General features: G+C 48.2%; 1 protein-coding gene across 2 annotated transcripts in view; it reads left to right on the forward strand.

Moving 5' to 3' along the window:
- LOC1278279 (paired box protein 6 homolog) overlaps window positions 1-10318 on the forward strand; it is a 50435-nt gene extending 40117 nt beyond the window's left edge. The window contains exons 5-7 of one of the 2 annotated variants that reach the window (XM_061658197.1): window positions 6907-7197; window positions 7304-7488; window positions 7742-10318. In XM_061658197.1, coding sequence (XP_061514181.1) covers window positions 6907-7197; window positions 7304-7488; window positions 7742-8749 — 1484 coding nt within the window. In that variant the 3' untranslated portion in view covers window positions 8750-10318. The remainder of the gene's footprint in view (window positions 1-6906; window positions 7198-7303; window positions 7489-7741) is intronic. The other variant, XM_061658198.1, reaches the window with a different exon arrangement.
- Window positions 10319-12786: the final 2468 nt, after the last annotated feature.

A 12786-nucleotide genomic window follows, 5' to 3' on the forward strand; every position in this document is an offset into this window, starting at 1 on the left:
CTAGTCTTCCGAATTGAACCTAACCCCGGTCTCTCCCGTAGATAACTTGCTTGCACTTGCTGTTCACTCTGTGTCAAAGCAAACGGTTATGGCGAACCAGCATGTCGCTACCGAAACCGGTGCACTCTGTAAAAGTGGTTCCATCAAGCGCCTTCTCACTTCACTCACATATATGGTGTCTGTTGGCTGTTTTTTTTTTGTCTGCGAGATTGCTCAACCCACCGCACACATTTCGCACAGCCCTTGTCGCAGTGCGGTGAATTAGCAATTGGTCCGCCCGTTTCGGTGGGCGAGATTGAATTTACATTTCTAATTTCACCTAGCTCGTGACACACGCGGGACATTAATGAGCGCCGGCCGGACAGGCAATATCAATTAAAGCGAATCACAAATGGTGCCCCCGGAGTGCGCGCGTGCACACCGCACCTAGAGGGTACGCGGGTTCGGGCGCACTCAACGCTCGGGTGGTAGGAATTAAGATATGGCGCAGTTTGGAGGGCGCGTAAATCAAACGGCGCAGCGCAAGTGCTCCTTATGTGGGTAAGGTGGGCTAGCTGGTGGCTTTGTGCGAAATTGCAGGCACCGTCTAAAGCGTAAGGCAAGAAAGCAAGGAATGGAGGTTTCCTGTTGAAGCTTAGCCGTGGGCATGTTCTGTTTCTTTTCAAGAATAATGTCATAATTTGACGGTTGTCTACTGAACGTCACAGGACGGCTGGAGATCAAATGCTTGGAGACTGAAACGTAGATTAAGATCTTATGCACAATAATTTAGTGTGTTAGGATTTTTTTAATTAAAAATATTGCTCTCTGACACTTACATTAATGTTGAATATTACACAACATACTGGATATTAAAACCTTTCACATCATATTCACATTTCCTTTCCAATGAGATCTACATATTATCAGCTTAGCCCAATGACACAACGGCATCATAATCATTAACATCCAAAGTCTCCATGCGTATCCAAATTGAATTGGGGTTTTTTGTTTGTTTGTGTTTCGTTCCTATCTTACTCTCCATAAAAACACAATCCGCGAAAAAACTGGGAAAGCAGCGCCCACTAAAACGGGAAATTTGACGACATCGATCAATCCCAAATTGATCATCAAATTAACCCTCTGCTGCTGCCCGTTTTACAGCTCTGCTGCTGAGGAAGCCAATGAGCGCCGGGCGAATGTGTCGTTCGACAGGGCTTTGTGGGGCCAATTTTCGCCACTGATCGAGTCCGATCATTAAAACACAAACTATCCCTATCAATCCAGCCCGCGAAAGTCGTGCTCCCACGTGAGATGAGGTGACAATATTCATAAGAAAAGGCGGTGAGCCGAATAGTTCTCTAATTAGTGGTGCTGCTGCCCAAGCCACCAGGCGACCGACCGGTACGGCCGTTATGGCTTTATCTACAAACGGCGGCAAAATGTGTCCATTTACCATTGGGCAACTGGCTTGGCGGAATGGGCCTGCTGGTGAGAGTAGGGAAACTCATTATCCGACCGTTCCGAAAGCGTCCGATCGTTTGTGCGGGTTTCGATCGATCGATGGTGTGTCTGCCTTCGTGCTTATTGGGTGGAAAATGTATGCAAATACCAACAGCAGCAACAACACCGGAGTCTAGCCGATACACGATGTGGTTTGCTGAAAGCTGTTCCCCACCCCTGCTTCTTCGGCGCCAATCCAGACGTATCCGCTATTGAGATCACTATCGCGATCCAGTACGGCCACACGGTTGATACTGTTTTTGTGCAAGAACCTGGAGAAAGATTTATTGCTGCACCGTCACCGCGTATGGAATGAGGTTCTGGGTGTATGCGCCTGAGAAATGGGTTCCACTAGTTCGCTTCTTAACGTCAGCACGAGCTTGCAATTGTACGATCAGGGACGATATGTTCGTTCCCGCACGACTAGCCGTAAGCATCGTGAGCAATCGAATCCATCGAATCCCCTTTAGACCGAACGAGCGACGGTCAGTAAAAAGGATTAGCGTGGGGACAAAGTCCACGCTACGCCAGCCGTAATTTTACGACGGTAAGGACAATGCAGCCCATTTCGGTATACTATTTCGTGGTCGTAAACGTCGTAGCTTGCTCCAAAACCTTCCACGGAATCATCGTTTCGATAATGGACTTTGGTGATCGTAAATATAGCCAGTGTCTGTGCTCCGGGCTCTCGGAAACCGGTACTGTTCCCAAAGCCAATTTAATTCTGGGGTCATAAAAATGCTGGCGTCTATAGTCTTTAGAATTTGGAAGACCTATGCTAACCACAGTGACGCTATGAAGACTAGACATTGGGGATCGATTAAATAAAGGAACATGTATATTGGGCACCAGAATGCCCACAGATTATGAGCCGTTTTCATTTTTCAAACGCAAACTTGAGCTGTTTGGGCTACCGTCGTAAAAACAAAGAAACAAGTTCTTAGGTCTGTAAAATTGTCGGCAGGTCCTTGAACTGTGCTTTATGTCTTGCATCTATTCCAGCGATACTTCGGAAATTCGCTGTAAAATTTGCCGATTTTTTTTGGACATCCTGTTTATGGACAACTTCACTTTGATCGTCACGCCAAACTTCGTATCGGCACAGAATCCCAACCCCATTGCATTCTAAGCTGTCCGGTGTCAATCGAATGTAAGGCACCCGAAAGCTAAGCTCCAGCGTCAGATAAAAACCAAAACTTTGAACGGCGTGGTCTTGCTCCACTCAAGGCCATCCGGACCGAAAAAAAGTGAACCGTTCAGGAATGCTGGTGTTCCCGCCAGCACAAGAAAACCGATCGCAAACCCGATCGTAAAAGTTTCAACTTTTATGACCGCTCGTTCCATAAAATCTCTAATAAAGCACTGAATTAATTACGGAACCTTGGGGAATGTTTGATCCACTTAGTACAGGAGTGGAGTGGCGAGGCCGAGGAGTCAACCCCGTTTTTGGTGTTTGTTTTTTGTAAGGGGAATAAAAACAGGAAAGGAAATGCGGTGGTGTTAGTTTAGCGATCTTTTATTTGCTATTATTGTTTCGCAACTGAAAAATCGATTAACACTAACTCCATTACAAAACCTTGGAGCACTGGTAGGAAGGTAATGGATGCTGTTGCGCAGTGTTTGTATGAACCCAGTGTTCTGAGTTATGATGAGTTAAATGTGATTCCGAACATCTGGCTCTAAAACCTATCAATCCCTTATCTTTGGAATACTTATCTGGAGAGCTTAAGGCTGGTTACTACTTCAATTCTGATTTCTTGTATCCAGAAAGAATAGTTTGAAATGAGAATGTCTTATGTTAGGGTTTTGATTTCTATTAACAAAAGATAATGCAAACATAATGCTCCTAAATTTTGTTATTGATAATCTCCTAAATTGTCCGCTTCCTCTAGGAAGTCCCTTCATGTTAATTGACATTTCGTCATCCACATCGAAATAAAATCTTACCTGCAAAGGTTAAAATGATGACAGCACCACTTCTACCGGCGTAGAAGCCTTACGCAGCTGGAGAAATAGTTTCGTGCGCAATCTATGGGCTGAATAAACACTAAAAAACCTCACAATTCCCCCCAATACGACCTCCCAAAAAAAAAGAAATCTTCAAAAGTCGGTGAAACTCAGCTGTCAGTTAACTGTCGTGCGATAGAACCTACCAATAGTACCTACCACGATCGATCGGTGCGTCTCGAATCATTTCGAATGCGCACCATTATTCCCGCATGCAACAAACACGCAAACACGGGAGGCAGACCCGCCAAAAGATTTCATCGCCCCCAGGGTCCCAGTGGGCACCGAACCCGGTTACGATTATTTGGAAATGGATTAATTACACAGTTTCGAGGTAAACGGTTTCGTCTGAATGCCGGGTGCCGCTACTGCTGCTGCTGCGGCGATCTTCCGTCAACCGTCAACCCCGGTGAGTGAAGCCCACAGTGCGGAGGCAAGAAGAGCGTTTCAAACCCCGGCTCCTTCACCCCGTTGCCTTATTCAATAGTGGCACAATGGTACAGAAGAAAGCCCTTCAGAGTGCTTCAAGACGCGCCGGGACGGTAACAAAAGTGACGGCGGCTTCGACCGCGATGGGAATGGTCGTACCTGGGGATGGGTTCGGTTTCGTGCTCACTGGATTTTCTTTTACCGCGCAGGCTCATTTGTATCGAGCATCGAGACAGAAAGGAAGTCTGAGGGACAAAGAGAGAGAGAGAGGAAAAGGAAAGAGAAAACTTAATCAATAACACAACAATAACAATATTTTGATGATAATACTTCCACTTCAGTGCAGATAAACTATTATTACGCGATCGCGGTTTCGGTTGCGCCCAGACGGGTTGGCTCTCGAAACCTCCCCGGCTCTCGTATGTGTATGTGCCTTGCGGCGGGTGCGAAACTCCGGAATGATTGATGGTTAAATGTTTGGCCCCGGGTTTCGGTTTCGGTGTTCCGAAAAATTCAACGAACATCGGTTCAACCTACCCAGCGCTCGTTCGGCCACTGCGTGAGGTATGTTAGCGGGACCGCCTCAGGTTCGAAGGCGTCAATTGCTCACCCAACACAACACAGGCACACACACATTCCGGTGTAGCTCCTGCGCGCGGCTGCCCCGCAATGCGTTTTGCTACCATTCTGTTTTGTTTGGTCCGCGCTCTCTCCCTTTCTCCCTTGTGCACCCTTTCTACGATCTTCCTACGGTGACTAGGAACAACTCCTCAACGCCACGCCAGTTTACAATCGTGACTCAGCAACAACCCCGGTACGGGTGATGGTTGTTGGTACATAAACGGCTAAACGGCGCAAACACGGTTCGAGATAGTATCGAGCGCCGATGGACACGCAACGAAGGCAGGGGAAAAGGATGGCAGCTTGCACGAACCGATAGACCGAGGGAGTAAATATGCTTAGCAACAATCTCGCAAATCATCTCCAGCCCAGTAAGCGATCCTCTTGACTTCCCTTCCCGGGCAAACGCTAGCGGCAAGCGCACACGCAGCAGGTCGGGTCCGTTCGCTGATCGGGTATTAATTGGACGATGAAATGGGCTGATAAAAGTGATCCGTACAGGCCCCTTTTTCAACAATGTTTTGTGTTCGGTTGGTTCTTTTCCGAGCGACGATCATAGGGATCCGAAAATGTGACTGACAAATTGTGATTTATTCCAGAAGATCTTCCCAAGAAACGCGAAGTTAAGACTAGATGTAGACGGAATTGGGTCAAACAGATGCGGTTTATAATAACCAGATGTAGAATAAGATCGGAAATGCATTCAAAAATGAATCAACATTGAAGAACAAATTCTTGGAGTAAAATAAGACCATCAAATCAATAATGATCAATTCTATTAATGTCCCACTATCTCAAGTTTTGTATTTCCATAGTGCTTGTTGTTTTTATATCAAACATACGTCAGCAAGGATTTGTTATGCTCTATTTTTACATCTTCAAGGACACCTTACCCTCCTTATATGCGTAACCTCGTTATGAAAGCTTTCTCGAAAGCGAAGAAACGAGCCTCTAACCAGACCCGGTCCATAACCTAACCACAACCACAGAGCACGGAAGTTTGCACCCAGGCACAAGATGCCTGCCAAAGTCTGCACAAAGCGAAACAAAAGAATGTGTTAAAAGTGTCATATTATAATCACGTGCCCAGTGGTTCGGATAATACTTAGAAAAATATCTTAATGCCACCGAGCTTCGCCAGCTCGCCGGAGAAACGGCTTCCTTTCTGCTGTTGTGCTTTCGGGTACGTATGCATGTACGAACGTCCAAGCTAAAGGATCCAGCCAAATCTCCGGCTCCAATGTGTTCAAGACCACACGAGTGCAAAAAAAGAAGCATTGGCCTACCAGATGCCTGACCTTTGCTGAACTGGTCCGTCTCGGGGCGTAGGGGCATCGCCGGTGGAAAGATTCTTCGAACTCGGCACCCCACCATGGCTCGAACGGATTCCCTCCGGAATGCCTAATTTGGTGTGTAAAAGTTCTTGTTTACATTCGGATATAGCTCATCTTACGCCTCATCGACGAGCGAGTCGTGAGTTTGTTTGCTCCCCTTTCCACCTTTTTGGACACCCTTTTATGTGTTGAAGTATCTCCTCCGAGAAGTAGGTACCTTCGTTTGGTAAATTGTTGACGGCTTTCCGATTGAAGGGCATATTTAAGCTGATCCCCTGCATCTCCTCTCCTTCACTCTAACGCACAAAAGCATCGACAAGGCTTCCCGCAGTGCAGTAGCCCCGGACATGGGATGGGGCGTCCGTGGAATCGTCTCGCGGAGGAGATTTCATTTTCCCGCCTGTCCGTTCCGATAATCGCTGTCAAAGCGACGAACGCGCTTGGACCACCGTTGTATCGCTCGCATCGCTTAAGGGTCTTTCAGTTCTGCCCGATTATGATACTGGCAACTGTCACTGACTTGTTGGATAAAGTCTTCAGTTCAGATAACCTTCCTTCCCGAAAAGTAAACGCTCACCAAAGTTTGGCTGTGAAATCGATCCTGTCTGCCTGCCACCAAGCGCATGCCACGGCGGGAGGGATGAATAAATTCTTAAGCTCCATTTCTCGGTAACGCGCACCGGCGGGTTCACGAAATTGAAATCTCAACGACCACTTGACAGCGGGCAGCTCGCTACCACCAGTGTCCGGGGTGGAAGATGTTCCGAAATTCCAGCGATCGTAGCACGCGGAATGTTAAAGAACCGTAGCGAAAACTCGTTGGTCCCTCTGGCCGCCATCCGATCCGAGACAGCAGCGAGTTTGACAAGTGGTTTTTGGACTTCCGTCAAGAAAAGGACTTTCGAGCAGTGTGGGGCAGCCGGGATTAGAACCAACCTGAAATTGCCCATCAAATGAAGCCATCAAACTCGTTGGAAACATGCTTAACTAATCCTCAACCTACCTCATTTTGTCTATTGCTTTCTTGGTTTAGGTGTCTGTACGAATGCGACCGCCCCGTCCGTATCCTCCATCAATCGCATCCTGCGCAACCGAGCGGCTGAGCGGGCGGCAGCCGAGTTTGCCCGAGCAGCAGGCTATGGTCTCTATCCACCACCACCGTACGGGGGGTTCCCATGGCCTACTCCAACCCATCTGTGGTCTCCCGGGCAGGGAATGCCCAACATGTCACAGCCCGGTGGCAGCACAACACCCGGCACGATCGGATCTCCCGGTTCTGGGTCGCACGAAACCCTTGGATCACCGGATGGGAATCGATTAATCGGTAGGTACTTCCCGCAAAACATCGTCTGATGTGATTTACCAATATATCTCTCCGAATTGATGTACTCATGATGTATTCGAACCCCGGATCTCTTCCCTCACAACAGACATTGAGGGCGAAGACTCCAACAGCCTGGACGGCGATCAACCAAAGTTTAGACGTAACCGCACCACCTTCAGCCCGGAACAGCTCGAGGAGCTCGAGAAGGAGTTCGACAAGTCGCACTACCCTTGCGTTAGCACCCGTGAGCGGCTAGCGTCCCGCACCTCCCTCAGTGAAGCCCGTGTACAGGTAACTATCACGCCACTGGGGAATGGAAAAATTTCCTTCACACTTCCGGCCCGCAAACTGCGGCCGCATGGTCGCATTCGGTCCCGCGCAAGTCCAACACTCCGGCCTTAACCCTTCCGCGTTCGCCAAACCTTCAAATCAAACATTGGGCATTTGCCCGGCGGCCCAACCGAATCGACCACCCGGGCCGAGGAAATTTTTCGCGCTTAGCTATAAGTGTTTGAGCTAATATACTTATAACTTGAACTACTAGGTTTGGTTTTCCAACAGACGGGCGAAATGGCGACGTCATCAAAGAATGAATCTTTTAAAAAGGTCCACCTCGCCGACCACCCGGGCAGCTGCGGCGGCGGGAACGGCAAGTTCCGCTTTCACCCCTGGCTCCCCGCCGCCGCCGCCGCCGCCGCAGCAGCAGCAGCAGCAGCCGCCAACGGCCGGATCGCAGCCGCCCGGCACGAGCCCGTCGGCCCAGCTAGCGCCTTCCTCCGGTTCCCCGGGCGGTGCGGCCGCCCCTCCCCATCACCACCATCTTCCCCCCCATCTGGCGGGTGTGCACCTGCCGCACCATGCGCACCACCACCACCATCCGCACCATCCGCTCACCCATCCGCACCATCATGCGCTACATTCGCACCACTTTCACCAGGGAGCCAGCGCGCATCCGGGCGGCAGCCCATCGACCGGCGGCCAGCTGGCGGGAGCCCCTCACCCCCATCACCACCCGCACCATCCGGGGCATCACGGGGCGCACCAGCTGCATGCCAACCCGCCGGCCACCTCGCCGGCGGCCCAGGCCCAGGCGGCGGCACAGGCCGCGGCCCAAGCCCTGGGAGCCCAGGCGGCGGCAGCGGTGGCAGCGGCCCAGGCAGCACAATCATTAGTCACAGCATCAACTCCATTATTAATGGGCGGTGAGCACAGCGCGTTCCGGTCGCTCGTACCGACGTCGGCGGCCGCCCTCTTTGCCGGCCTGTCCCGGTCGTACGCGGCCACGACCGGCTCGTCCAACCTGGACTCGGCCAGCCCACCGCCGAGCGACGATTCCGACGAGGAGATCAACGTGCACGAGGACGATTCGAACGACGAGCAGCAGCAGCAGCAGACAGAAGGGCAGAGTGACGCGGCCCGCACCACGAACGGCGGCAGCTCACGGCATCGCCGCCGGCGGCGCTCCAGCTCCGTGGCCGCCCTGACCGATTCCTCGTCCGGTGCGGGGCTGCCGCTGCAGCTCACCAAGCACGAACGCACACCGCAACAGTGAAGCCTTACTCGTTTCGCATCGAGCAGGAGGGGGAGAAGGCTAAACAGCAAAAGAAAACACAAAGGCAGCCATGATTACCCTCAACGGGCTGTCGCCGCCGCCGCCGCCATTTCACGTACAACGAAGGGCAAACGACAGCAGCAGCAGCAACAGCAAACAGCAAAGTGGGGTGTCGATTACGCGTCGCTTTGCGGTACTGCACTCAAAAGGGCGCAAAAGAAAAATGGCGTAATCGCTTCGCCTGCATCGCGGGGAAAGAAGCCCTGCGCGGAGCGCATTACTGCCAGTTGCCTCCCCCTTTTTTCGGACTGGGCCCTGGGGAGTGCAACACGTGTCAACCGACAACAACGGCTCTCGATTGGGTCCGATCGGGACCGAATGGGACCATAATGGCGCGCACGATAACGTGACATGGCCTGTGTTTGTGTTTGTGTGTGTGTGTGCCTGTGTGTGAGCAATGCAAATTAATCACTGTCCCCTGTCGATATGCGGGGCCGGCTCGGGCGAAAGACGAATGACCGTGCGACAGAAGCGTAATACGATAATCAATTTCCATTCCCTACCCTTGCACTGGCTGCCCCGTCAAGGTGTAAATCAGAGCAGCCAAGGCTGCTGTTGCATTATTCAATTATATGCTGAGGCTTCTTATATAAGCGAAAGGTTTCTGCACGGTGGCGTCGAGGCGAACGATCTAATTAAACTTACGGCTAAATGAAATTGAATCCAATCATTCGTCCTTTACTGTGTGTAACATATCAGCAAAGAAGAAAAGTTTTCCTTTTTTTCTATTTTTACGCTGTGCACAGATGTATAGAGCTAACAGTAGCTAGCGCAATTTCGTGTGTTCGTGTGTAAGTACGATCTGTTTTGTTTGATGCCGTTTTAGAACTCAATGCCCAACTCGATATTTTCTAGATTTTGTTAATAGTAAAGTAAAATTAAATAATGAAAATACGACAAAAAAAACAACCTGCAGCAGCTGTGTATAGTAGCAAATCGAATCTCTCACTCGCTCTGTTATGGAATTAAACTCGAATGGAAGGTTAAGCGCAGTGCGGCGAGATTAGGATGCGGCGAAAGAAAAAGGAGCCCAAGAAACGAAATACCTGTTATGTGATTAGGCGTTGTGGTGCATGTGAACGCGACTTTTGCTAGATTTGTAGTGCGTGTGAGTGTGAGATTGTATGAGTGCGATTTAATTACTTCTATTACTACTACTACTACTACTATTACTACTACTAACTACTAGAACTGTTAGTCGTCTATTGCTTAGCTGTTAAAGTAATTTAAATCAAAACTTATCTGCACGCTTCCATTTTCCCCACGGATGTATAATTGGTTCCTTCCCCTTCGATCGGTTTTAAATTCACCTACACCCTAGATTAGTGGAAGCTTCTCTTGTGCGGCAGAAGCGTTCCTTTAGTGAGATAAGAAATCCGAGAGCAATGTATCGATATTAAGGCACGTGCTAATTTATGACTAGTTTAAACAATGTGAATGCTAGAAAATGTTCCCAAGAAAGGAAATTTATTTTGAACTTTAAAATACAACTTGAAAATAACTACTGAACATTGGTTGTGTTTTGTTTGGCTTCTTTTTTTTTGTTTTGCTTGGGTTTTGATAAAAATGATGACATTGAGATTGATTTTTTGCTTTTATAGTTAACATCAAGCGTTCTCATTTGTATTCAATCACGATCGAGATCGGATAGTCTTCTTTCTACTTGGCGTAACGACCTACGCGGACATGCCGGCCCTATATACAGGCTTTCGAGACTTAATTCATTACCACGCAGCCGGATAGTCGTCAATCCTTGCTACAGGAGGACGGTCCATTTGGGGCTTGAACCCATGACGGGCATCTTATTGAGTCGTTCGAGTTGACGACTGTACCACGGGAGCGTTCCATCGGATAGTCTTAAATAGTCTTTTTCACACTAAAAAATCTTACTTAGACTTAAAAAACAAAGATCCCACCAATCTATTCTGTTATATTTTTACGATTTTACGATTTTAAACGTAAATGACTTTTGTGGTCTGTATGGCTACGACCGCTACCAACACAATAAAACCTCCCCAACAAATGGCATCCGAAAAAAGGCACACAGGCACCCATCCCCAACCCGTAAAAGTCGTGCCTGCCAACTAGTTTGACCAGTGGCAACAAACTCAAACAAATCCCTTTCAAACAAAAACAAGCTCCTTGCAGTACAATTTCAACCCACTTGGAGCAGTCCGCCTTTCCAATGCGGTGTTGCAAAATTCGGCAGCCCGAAAGGTAAACCCCAGCCACGGCGCAACGACAACCAAGCGAAAACCCCGACTGCCTTTTGAATGCGGCTGACATTTGCATAATATGTCCATCCGTTGCATTACCACCGTGCCACCGTGGAGTGGCAGTGGCCGATTGCTGCGGTGCATTTTGTTTGGAGCCATTTCATTTGGCCGCGCGATGTTCTTCCATTTGCAGTAAAAAAACGCAGTACCGGTGCGGGTGCCGTGGCTAACGATCATGTCCACCTATCAACACCTTTCCAGCGGTTTGTCGCGGTTGCTTACTGGAAATGGGGGAATAAATAAAAATTTTAGGTGGCATATCCGTACGGTAGGTTGTTCCTTTTTTTCTGCCATTTCTGCCCAACAGTTTTTATCCACTCGGTTTAATATCGTCACATGAAGCAAACCACTCAGAGCTGCGCTCTTGCGCTAACGCATTATCAGAGCGGCACAAACAAATGCGGGCACAAATCCGATCATCAAGGTGGTAGGATCGGACTTTAGTTTCCCTCACCCACCGAAAGCCGACTAAATGATGGTTAGTAAAGACGTCGGTTTCGTTTCTCCCTGCGTCGGCCCAATTTTTGACCACTCTCGAGGGGCCGCTTAGGCCGGTGGTTAAGTGCTCGTAATTTCTGCCAATTTATGACATCAATTAGACCGTGTCCGAAACGAGGTGACAAACCGCGCCGAGTTAAGTCCCAGAAAATTGCTCCCGAAAAAAAGAAACGGAACGCAAAAAAGTGTTTGATTCGTTGCTGTGTGGAATATTTTTTAACACTCTGTGCAGCGGTATATCTCACCCCGAGCAGCGGGAGTGTGTAGGCACAGGCACAGGGTCGGCAGGAAGCGCTAAGTAACCGTGCTAAAAATGTGTGAAAAAGCCTATCAAAACACAATCCCTTTTTAATGCGTGGTGTTGCTTGGGATGTTTTTTGCTGTCTTTGTTTTTTGCCATGATCCTCCTAATTAACCATGATCAGTTTCTAAACGATTACAATCGCTCGGGGGAGAGTTTGGGTTTTGCTTCGCTCCAGCCCATTGGTAAATTGAAACGCTCAAGAGCAGAAATTATATCTACCCCGAAACAAAACCTCAATGAGTCGTTTGAGGCCTACAAAGCCTTAAAAATGAGCACCATTAATTAATGGATTTGGCGCCTGCCACAGGATCGTGAGCTGCGAGTGCAGATGAGTCCGAATCTTGGGCCGATAATTACTCTTCCCTTCTCTCCCTTTTTTCCTTTCCTTTTGGAAGTAAGGGATTGTAATAAAGATTTTAATTTTATTAATTGGATTAGTGAACTCTGCTCATGCCATATATTTAATTCGTCGTATCGAAAACTGTGTTACGATTTTAGTGTAGAATTCATGAAAAAAAAAACACAATTAAAAGTTCACTCCATTTCTTAGGTGGCATCCTAATGAGAAGCATATCGCTTCTACTAAATCGCAGATAAATTCTTTGCACTAGAAGAAAGCTTTTGAGATTAACTTTGCTTTGCTTTGAGATTAACTCTTGTGTATAGGTTTAGGTGTAGAATATAAGATAGGTCAGAGGCATACTTAACGACCATGTATTTACATCATGTTAAATAGTTTTCTTTTTGTTTAACATATTTTAAACAAGAATAAATAATTATCAATATTATTATCGATTGATTTATGTGTCATTAAATTGAGCGCTCAGTACGCCTAAATGACAAGAACTAAACGCTCTATTCCTTCAAACCACAAATGCCATCGTTATGAAATACTTTAA

Source organism: Anopheles gambiae, chromosome 3 (genome assembly GCF_943734735.2).
Source record: "Anopheles gambiae chromosome 3, idAnoGambNW_F1_1, whole genome shotgun sequence".
Taxonomy (NCBI): domain Eukaryota; kingdom Metazoa; phylum Arthropoda; class Insecta; order Diptera; family Culicidae; genus Anopheles; species Anopheles gambiae.